Genomic DNA, 11,410 nt, shown 5'->3' on the forward strand with positions numbered 1-11,410 from the left:
ACTTGTGCCCTTTCTGGATTGTTAAATACACAAGGTTTATGTGTGTCTGTTCATAGCTATATTTAGTTCATGTTATATATAAAAATGGAATGAAAAAACAAACAAAGACAATAAAAAAATATGCATTTGACAATATTTAATACAATTCTATATTTATTTAAAAGCTATAAGTGGCTAAATTACTACTTTAATAAATGCATCTGTTTAATAACTATGTTTTGTTCAAATGCACTCAAATATATGACCTACAATCGAGAAATGGATAAAAAAAAATTACCATTTTTAAAATAGGGTGTACTTATTTTTGCGGAGAACTGTAAATGTAAGCATTCTTACCTGCCAGAGATCCAGCCCAAGGACTCCAATATTGTCGAATTTGTAGATCTGGTCATCAGGAACGTGTTCTGGGTTATCGACTTCAGGATGCACCCAGGCGCCCTTGTAGTTCGGGTTGTCAATCTGTTTGGGTTTCCACTCACCCTGCGCCATAACAGAACAATAATACAATCACAGTCTGAAATCAATGAGCACGAATAATTGACTTTTACTTTTTAGTAGCGTGTGAATAGCATGTGAATCTGTACCTTGTACTCAGGGTTAGGGATCATGGCAGGCTCCCACTCTCCATCCATGTCCTCATCCCAGTCTTCTGGCTTCTTAGCATCAGGATCGGGGATATTCTCGGGCTTATCCCAGTCCTGATAAATGTCAGAAAGCAGGATTTATAAATCTGACCTTCTCTGCCATTTAAGTCTATAATGTTATTATTTGTTTTAACCATTTTCACTGATTGTCACTCATTAAGCAAAAAAATAAATAAATAAATGTAAAAGTGTTGCAAAAAGTATAGGTTTATTTAAAATATGTAGTTCAGTAATATGACAAGCAAGCAAAAAGTACTGTATTTGACAGTAAAAGTTAGTTAAAACGAGACGTTAATGCTGGTGAATTACACTTTAGACAGTTTAGTCTGCTTCTTTAGATTCACCATTCAAAATATTTAAGGTCCGACTCTTATCTAAACATGCAGCTTAACTCCTTGTTCAAGCTCTTGTTCTCTCCAGACTGGATTACTGCAACTCTCTACTAGCCGGGCTTCAGCTAACTCTATCAAGCCTCTTCAGCTGCTTCAGAACGCAGCAGCACGAGTGGTCTTTAATGAACCTAAAAGAGCACATGTCACTCCACTACTCATCCGTTTGCACTGGCTGCCAGTTGCTGCTCGCATCAAATTCAAAGCTCTGATGTTTGCTTACAAAGCAACCTCTGGCTTTGCTCCTTATCTGCTCTCACTTCTGCAGATTTGTAGGCCCTCCAGAAACTTGCGTTCTGTGAATGAACGTCGCCTCGTGGTTCCATCCCAAAGAGGGAAGAAATCACTTTCGCAAACGCTCACGCTCAATCTGCCCAGTTGGTGGAATGAACTCTCTAACTGCATCCGAACGGCAGAGTCACTCGCTGTCTTCAAGAAACAAATTAAAACTCAACTATTTAGTCTCCACTTCACTTCCTAATCTGCAATTGCCTCTCTGACCCCTCCACTAACTACATTAATAAAAAAAAATAAATAAATAAAAGAAAAAAAATATTACTTATGTTTTGCTTCTTACACTTTCTTTGCATACCTGAAACTTGCCTTTAGCACTTATTCATTGTTGCTCTTATAGTTGTGTAAATTGCTTCCTTGTCCTCATTTGTAAGTCACTTTGGATAAAAGCGTCTGCTAAATGACTGCATGTAAATGTAAAGCTGGAACAAAACAGAGCACTGTGTTGTCTCATTCTTTAATTAATCTGTTTTTAAATTAATAATTTTAGTCGTGGTTTAATTAACCATTCACAAATTCACCTGCTTCATTTCTGAACGAATCTACCTTTAACAATTCATTTGAATGAAAGATTCAGCGAGTCACTCATTACGGCTTGGACTTGTCGCCATTATAACATGGATTTGTTTAATTCCTGAACCAATCTGCTTATGAATGAGTCATTGAATCAGTGATCCATTCATAAAGAATCACCTGCTTAATTTCTGAATAAATCAGCCTTTTTTAACAGATCCTTTGAATGAAAGATTCAGCGAGTCACTCATCAAGACATGGACTTGTTTAATTCCTGAGCTAATCTGCTTTTTGATTCGATGATCCATTTATAAAGAGTCACTTGCTCCATTTCTGAATGAATCTGCCTTTTAGCAAATAATTTTAATGAAAGATTAAGTGAGTCACCTATCATGACATGGACTCGTTTAATTCCTGAGCTAATCTGCTTTTTGATACAATGCTCCATTCATAAAGAATCACCTACTTAATTTCTGAATGAATCTGCCTTTTATGACAAATTATTTGAATAAAAGATGCAGCGAGTCACTTATTACAACATGGACTTGTTGCCATGATATGGATTGGTTTAATTCCTGAACTAATTAGCTTTTGACTTAATCATTTGAGTCATTGATTCAATGATCCATTCATAAAGAGTCACCTGCTTCATTTAAGTATGAATCAGCCTTTTTAACAAATCATTTGAATAAAAGATTCAGGAAGTCACTCACACCAATGTCCAATAATTTCTGAACTAATCTGCTTTTAAATTAATCATTTGAGTCATTGATTCAATGATCCATTCATAAAGAATCACCTGCTTTGTTTCTGAATGAATCAGCCTTTTATAACAAATCATTTGAATGACAGTTTCAGTAAGTCACTAATCATGACATTTCCACTAATTCCTAAATTAATCTGCTTTTTAAAGGAGTCATTTGAGTCACTGATTTTATGATCCATTCATAAAGAGTCACTTGCTCCATTTCTGAATGAATCAGCCTTTTTAACAAATAATTTAAATAAAAGATTCAGTGAGTCACTCATCATGACATGGACTCGTTTAATTCCTGAGCTAATCTGCTTTTTGACTCAATGCTCCATTCATAAAGAATCACCTACTTAATTCTGAATGAATCAGTCTTTTATAACAAATTATTTGAATGAAAGATTCAGCGAGTCACTTATTACAACATGGACTTGTCGCCATGATATTGATTGGTTTAATTCCTGAACTAATTCGCTTTTGACTTAATCATTTGAGTCATTGATTCAATGATCCATTCATAAAGAATCACCTGCTTCATTTAAGTATGAATCAGCCTTTTTAACAAACCATTTGAATAAAAGATTCAGGAAGTCACTCACACCAATGTCCAATAATTTCTGAACTAATCTGCTTTTAAATTAATCATTTGAGTCATTGATTCAATGATCCATTCATAAAGAATCACCTGCTTTGTTTCTGAATGAATCAGCCTTTTATAACAAATCATTTGAATGCCAGTTTTAGTAAGTCACTAATCATGACATGTCCACTAATTCCTAAATTAATCTGCTTTTTAAATGAGTCATTTGAGTTACTGATTTAATGATCCATTTATAAAGAGTCACTTGCTCCATTTCTGAATGAATCAGCCTTTTTAACAAATAATTTAAATGAAAGACTCAGTGAGTCACTCATCATGACATGGACTCGTTTAATTCCTGAGCTAATCTGCTTTTTGACTCAATGCTCCATTCATAAAGAATCACCTATTTAATTCTGAATGAATCAGTCTTTTATAACAAATTATTTGAATGAAAGATTCAGCGAGTCACTTATTACAACATGGACTTGTTGCCATGATATTGATTGGTTTAATTCCTGAACTAATCAGCTTTTGACTTAATCATTTGAGTCATTGATTCAATGATCCATTCATAAAGAATCACCTGCTTCATTTAAGTATGAATCAGCCTTTTTAACAAACCATTTGAATAAAAGATTCAGGAAGTCACTCACACCAATGTTCATTAATTTCTGAACTAATCTGCTTTTAAATGAGTCATTGGAGTTCCTGATTTAATGATCCATTTATAAAGAGTCACTTGCTCCATTTCTGAATGAATCAGCCTTTTTAGCAAATAATTTAAATGAAAGATTCAGCGAGTCACTTATTACGACATGGACTTGTCGCCATGATTTAGATTTGTTTAACTCCTGTACTAATCAGCTTTTGACTCAACCATTCGAGTCATTGATTCAATGATCCATTCATAAAGAGTCACCTGCTTTATTTAAGAATGAATCTGCCTTTTATAACAAATCATTTGAATGAAAGATTCAGTGAGTCACGCAGACATGTCCAATAATTCCTGAACTAATCTGCTTTTTAGTCATTTGAATGATTGATTCAATGATCCATTCATAAAGAATCACCTGCTCCATTTCTGAATAAATCAGCTACTTTTCATCTAAATAAAGGTTTCAGTGAATCACTCCTTTTAGCATGGACTGGTCACCATTACAACATAGACTGGTTTAATTCTTGAACAAATCTGATTTTGACACATGCTACCAGCACCATGCTACCATAATATCGTATACCCCTACTGAACACAATACACTTCATTAGTGAAAAGACACCAGATCATTAAACGAAATCGAACCTCAGGTTTGGTGTCGGTCTCGTCATCAATCTTGGCCCGGTCATCCCAGTCCTCGGGTTTTTTAGCTTCGGGGTCCTTGATCTTCTTTGGGGGCAAGAAATCCCAGTCCTCCTCCAGAGAGCCGGACTCCACCTTCTCATTATCAATCTTAACCTCATATGTCTGATCCGGATTCAAGATCAATGTGTACAGGTGAGTCAGTTCATCATCCTGGAGGAAAAAAAAAAGAAAGATAAAGTTCAGTTAGACAACAAGCTTTAAAAGTGATCTCAAATGTCAATCATTGTTTATATTCAGTTAAAGTCGGAATTATTAGCCCCCCTGTATTATTTTATGTTTAATGGAAAGATTTATTGGAGTGTTTTAAAGCCGCAAAGACCAGTCGATTCATCAGCGGATCTCTCTTATGTCAGCTTATAAACAGACCAGCTGATCTTCACGGCTTTAAAACACTTTAGTTTTTCTGCATCTGTATTTACACTTGGTAACAGTGGCGAGTTCGGTAAACTGATGACCTTCACGACCAATCACAGTGATTTCTGTTGAGCACTTGAACACAATGGCAAATCAGCACTGATTAAGAACGCGCTCAACAGCGCTCAAATGTTAGCGGGAAATGGACGTTTTTAAAATGTTAGTATCGATTGGTACCAAATTCCGTAATCGTGACAACACTACAATCAATCAGATTGTAAATGTCCATGTGTCAAATTTGGTGTATTAAATTGAAGATTTTGCAAAAAAAAAAAAAAAAATGATTTCATTAAACCTGGAAAATGAAAGTAATGTCAAAATGAAACAAGAACTGACCTTGCATTTGATATCTTTCTTGATGAGGTGGTTCTGTCCCTTATAGTTAAAAATGACGTGAACCTTTTTAGTGCTGTAGCCACAGATATCAGGCCCTGTTGAGAATATATAAAAACACAAAACATAATAAAATAACAGAAAAAGACACACAGTAAGTAAAATAATTTTTTTTTTAAAAAAAGCTCCTCTCTATTAGAGACAGGTCAGGACAGCAGGCAGGCCAGCCAAATCACTACTTTCTTTTGCATTTACGTTTTCCATACTGTCCCAACTTTTTCTGATTTGGGGCTTTAAGGAAATTTTTTTTTTAAATGTCATTTTGGTTTTTCATATTTAATATCTCAAAGCACTACGTTTTTTCTATTTATTAAAAAAATAAGCATTTAATTTAGTAGGATCACTTATTTTTGTAACACTTTATTTTAAACTGTCTTTTTTTAAACAGGTTCAGTACTTACTATGGTAATTACAATCAATTATACATAATTAAATGTAACTTAACCAATATATATTCAATGTAATTAACATTACTCAGTAGTTAAAAAGCCACGTTATAACAAAATCAAAACAATTTTAATTAGTTTTTTTTTAAATGTATGCTTATTAAAATACATTAATATACGTGTACCAAATATATTAAGTACAGGTGAGAATAGTGTTGTGTATTTTTTGATGAAACACTTAACTTTCACTTTGTATATAACGCCACTATTTTAAAATCTAATTTGATGCAGACACCAAAACATCATTAAATCATATACAGACGTGGACAAAATTGTTGGTACCATTCCATTGAACAAAGAAAAACCCATAGTGGACGCTGAAATAACTTAAAACTGAAAAAAGTAATGATTAATCAAAAACGACTAAAAATGAATTAATGAAAAATAGATTTTGCATTTAAATAGTGGTTGAACAGAAGCATTACAGGGGACCTATTATGCCCTTTTATATAATATGTAAAATAAGTCTGATGTCACTAGTGTATGTGAAGTTTCAGCTTAAAACACCACACCAATAAAGCTTTCCAACTCTCTGAAACTGACCTTTAGGCTTTGATCCCAACTGTGGTGTTTTGGTGGCTGTCGCTTTAAATTCAAATGAGATTGTGCTCTTTTTCAAAAGAGGGCGGAGCTACAAATGCCTGTGTGTCAGCATAGTGGCAGATTCAATAACAAGACTAATAACCTATGCTGTTGAGGGAGTGATGGTCACTAGTGGGAGGGGTTTTCCCCCTCTGATGACACGTATAAAAGGAGAATGTCAATTAAAGTGTTTCTGCAGACTGATTTCATCAAGTCTGATTATAAACAATACAAATAATACATTTTTTACCACAAGAAGTTGCTTATATTATTCACACACTGCTGCCCATGTTTAAAACCCCTTAATAAAGCATAATAGGCAAACTAATGAACCTCCCTTGGACAACACTGAAGTGTACCAACAATTTTGTTCACATCTGTATTTTAATGAACATGAGTCTGTTTAAAAAGGTGGTAACCAGAAATTTTTGCTCAATGTACCAAACATGATGTAATACTGGGAGTCGCCGTGCATGTCCGCCTGGTTGAGATCAGCTGGGAAGACTTTAACGTATCCGCCTCCGCAGTCGATCTTCTGCTCGTGTTTAACCGTAAACTGGATCACCAGTGTTTTGCCCTCATTGCTAAAGGGCTCGAAGCGGACAGAGGTGGCGTAGAAACGAGCATCTTGACTGGTCTGCAGGCCTGTTGATAGACAAAGTAATAATAAAAGTGATGCAAAACTCAAATACAGTATACGTCAAAATTATTCACACTCCTTTTTCAAATCTCCTAAACTATACTGAAAGATCCAAAGAAATTAAATGAAATTACATAAAATATGATGTGATCTTTGAAAGAGCGTACCTGCATTGTGATGATATTATATTGTCATTCTGGCGTTATATAATGAATGCATAAAATGGTCTTAAAATGGAAATAATATCGTATATAGCAATATATTTTGGTGCACTATATCGCACAACAATAGGAGACATCGTGACAGGCTTAATTAAATGAAATTAGATCAGATAAATATCTATTACCCATTAATTTTAGTATTATTACATAAATAAAGTAGCTGTTGGGAAATGTTATATTGCAAACAATAATAGCACCGATTATTGTATGTCGTATATTTTCCCAGTATTGTGCAGCCCTGTTTGACATGATTTTGTTGGCATTAAAGGGCCATGAAACCCCCTCGTTTCAGCAGGGTGTTTTCACACCTCTACTTTGGAAAAAGTCAGAAAAGTGGGCGTGTCCAGCTCTGTTTAGGGGGGAGTGTCGAAGGGAAGAAAAGTGGGATGGTGTGGGAGTGTCTATTTGGGCACGCGCGAGTTTCAGAGTCAGCACGCACGCACGCACGCACGCACGCACGCACGCACGCACGCACGCACGCACGCACGCACGCACGCACGCACGCACGCACGCACACACGCACGTACACACGCACGCACACACGCACGCACACACGCACGCACACACGCACGCACACACGCACGCACACACGCACACACACACGCACACACACACGCACACACACACACGCACACACACGCACACACACGCACACACACGCACACACACACACACACACACACACAAACACACGAGAAAGTGATGGTGTTTAGCCTACATGGACATCTGTAGTCGAATTATTTGCCAAATTATTAAATGTTGGACTTTAACTGCAGTTTGGCTCTTTCATTCATGGAATTCATTCATGTCCCTCACGACACACGAGATATTTGATTCGAGGAACTGCTCTAGGTGTGTATTTTTCATGCAATGTTTTATACCGCACGGCGAATAAGAGAAAAAAACCTCCGCATTTCCCAGAAACTTAGATGCACACGACAGGTAGTGTCAGAAAGCCGCGCGTGTTATTCCGGTCACTAAATGGGGTAAAAATCCTACACGAGGTTAAAGTTTGGTTGTAGTGCTAACATGTTTACACGGTGCAATAGTTTGTTAGATACGAACAAACTGAATAAACAAAGAGCACTGGTCGCTCACTTACCAAATCTGTAGAGACAGGACAATCACCAGCAACTGGAGCCGCGTTTTTATTAAGAGGAGACTACAAGCGAATCCGGATCTCAGCGTTTGCAGATGAGAACAGCTCTCAGGTAAACAATAATCCTCCTTAGACACGCAAGTTATTGTTGTCGCGCGTCGCGTACACTGTTAATCCACACGTGAGTCTGAGCTCTCACAGAGAGAAAATGAAAACAAAACTTAACTGCAGCAAACTATAAAAGCAACACTTCACGCTTGTTTTGCCAACACAACGTGGCGTCTCTGTCCTGAAAACACGGTGATAGTAATGAATATTAATGAAGTTGCACAATAGAGCGCGCTGATTGGTTTGAACCAAGCTTTACTCATGCATTAATGCATCACACTGTAAGACGTAATAAGACACACTCTGGCACAGTCGTCCAGTCTGCACACTGGAATACAACACTATTATGTCATGACCGTGACGCAGCTTCAAAAATTCTTTTCAAACCAGAAGTACGATTTTGCTTGAAATAACGCAAAAACAACCAATTTACACTTTTTAGTGAAATATAGGTGTCCTAATAGTGTTTTTAGCAGCGTGGGACACATATACGACTGTCAACAGCTCAAAACATGTGTTTTGGTGTTTCGTGACCCTTTAAAACAAATCTATATTTTTGACTCCCTACACATATCCATGCAACATAAGATTGGTTTTGTGGTCCATGGTCACATATTTCATCATCTAGAAATTTGCTGAATGACCAGATGAGTAAAACGCATGCAAATGCTTACCCTTATCTTTCTCAGCGTCTCCGTAGAAGTTTCCAGCGGTCAGTTTAAACTGCCCGTAGTCAGATTTGTGCTCCGAATTAACCCATCGACTCCTCCAGGCATCTACAAAGTCAGATAATAAAAGTTAGCAGCACAAAAAACACAATGACTTAAAAAAAAAATCTCATTGTTAAGTTCTGTCTAGCACTTTATCTATGAACTTGTAGAGGAAATGAATGGAATTTATGAGTTTTACATCACACATTCATGACTGTGATATTCAAGGAAGTTTGTGGAGCAACTTAAGGCTGGCCAGAAACTTCCTGTTCTTGCAAATCCATGTGCAAATGGAAGATTTACTTGACTATAAAGTCTTAAATACAATCATTTCTTGTCCAATAAGTAAATCAATAAGAAAAGGTATTCAATAATGACCTATAAAATGTGACGATGCATGAAATCTAAGCACTGTCCCTTACATGGGATATGCCATTAACCTATATAAATAGTCGGCAGGATTTAGTTTACATGACAGAAATGATCAAGTTGTGATTTACGGCTATTGCTATCCGGCTACAATGTAAAGTCTAGACAGGATACAGCGGCAGATCACACATCAATATAGAATCTTTATTGTAGCACGGTATAACAATAATTTATATTTTTACAGTACTGTAATGGTTGGGTTTAGGGTAGGCGTTAATAAAATACAATTTATTGGGTAATTTAATAATACTTGGTACATTTACCGTTTTTACATTATTGTGACGGTTGGGTTTAGGGTTGGGGTAGACGTTAATAAAATACAATAAATGGGAAATTTAATGAATAATATATGAAAAATTCTCTCATTATATTATATAATATAATATTTATATTAGACAAATTTATATTTTCGTATCTGATGTAGTAACGACCCAGCTATAGAGAGCCTCAGTGGGCAGGGAATTAAGCATTCATTAGAGTTTTTTAATTGGACAGACATTTGGCCACACCCCTAAGTACAGGATGAGTCATCCAAACCTTTTAATCTGTTGTGTTGGAACAGAAATGTATCATGTATTTATGTTAAACTAATAATTTATCAACTTTTAGCGTGCTAGCAGCATACAGTCAAGCTCATAGCTAACAAAACTACCAGATAAGCAAGTAAATAAATGTCAACAAATATGTAACATTATGCACTACTTAAATAATATACAGGATTTCTACAGGTTTCATAGTCAAATTTAAGACTTTTTAAGACCATTTTAAGACCATATTGAATAAAACTTTAAACTTACACAAGGCTAAACGCTAAAGACTTTTTTTTTTGGCCAAGTTAAAAACCCTAAAAAAAACTATAAAAACAAATGACATTGTAAGGAAAATAGTTAAACCATATTCATAAGTTAAAAAAATTTAATAAAATTTTCTTAACTTCTATTGAAATATATTGTTAATGATTGGATGGGTGTAGCTTAACATGGATATAGGAAATTGAACACCCGTTTAAAATGATTTCAAACCTACAACACAATAATTCAGTGGATTTAAGACGTTTTAAAGGCGTAAAATTTGTTTTTTACGTCTTAAAGACCCTGTAGATACCCTGAATATATAATGTGCAGAAAGAAAAATAGTTTCGATTCTGCTCTGGGAAACTAATGTAAACCTATACTGCCAATATGTTATTCGATTCACTTTCCAAACGTAACAAATTAAGCACAATATTATATTTATTGTTTATTCAAAAACTAATTTTAATGTTACTCACAAATGTTGTGACCTACAAATCAACCATGACGTGCAAGTTAAGCATTCACTCACCTCCGTCCAGAAACTGCTCGTTTAAGTACACTTCTGCATTGGCTGCCAGTGCCAATAATGCAGCCGAAATTAACTGTAATAATGAAATTTGCATCTTCGTTAATTAATTTTTTTTAAAGAAATGACTCCCGCACGCTCGCTCTCGCGCTCTGCTGCCCTCGGTTCCTCAGTTGCTCGGGAAAAGCGCGTGGCTGCACAGATGTCTACCGCTGATTGGTCCCCAGCTCACCCTCTCGACCAATGACAAGAGACCACGAAGTGCATGGCTCGCCTCCACACCGGATATTCTATCCGCTTCTTGTTCTGTTCTCAGATCAGTGGTTATAGTCCACAATGGTTATACACACTACACATAGGCATATGACAGAACAGAACTGACTCAGGATCAGTTTGTAGAACAACAGGGGCGGGAAGCCCGGTTAAGTGGGATTTTTTACCTCACAAACGAGACGTGTATGCGGAAAAAGCGGGGGTTTATAACTGTGATGTTTGTTCTCTTGTAAATATAGAC

The 11,410-nt window shown here is 36.0% G+C and overlaps 1 protein-coding gene across 1 annotated transcript in view; it reads right to left on the bottom strand.

The window, feature by feature from the left end:
• calr3b (calreticulin 3b) overlaps positions 1 to 11,090 on the bottom strand; it is a 15,838-nt gene extending 4,748 nt beyond the window's left edge. The window contains 7 exon segments of the mRNA NM_201465.3: positions 337 to 480; positions 585 to 698; positions 4,475 to 4,684; positions 5,285 to 5,379; positions 6,811 to 7,014; positions 9,112 to 9,213; positions 10,900 to 11,090. Of these exon segments, the coding sequence (NP_958873.3) occupies positions 337 to 480; positions 585 to 698; positions 4,475 to 4,684; positions 5,285 to 5,379; positions 6,811 to 7,014; positions 9,112 to 9,213; positions 10,900 to 10,993 (963 nt within the window). The 5' untranslated portion in view covers positions 10,994 to 11,090.
• Positions 11,091 to 11,410: the final 320 nt, after the last annotated feature.

The sequence above is a fragment of the Danio rerio genome, chromosome 2, assembly GCF_052040795.2.
Source record: "Danio rerio strain M-AB ecotype USA chromosome 2, GRCz13ab, whole genome shotgun sequence".
NCBI classification, from domain to species: domain Eukaryota; kingdom Metazoa; phylum Chordata; class Actinopteri; order Cypriniformes; family Danionidae; genus Danio; species Danio rerio.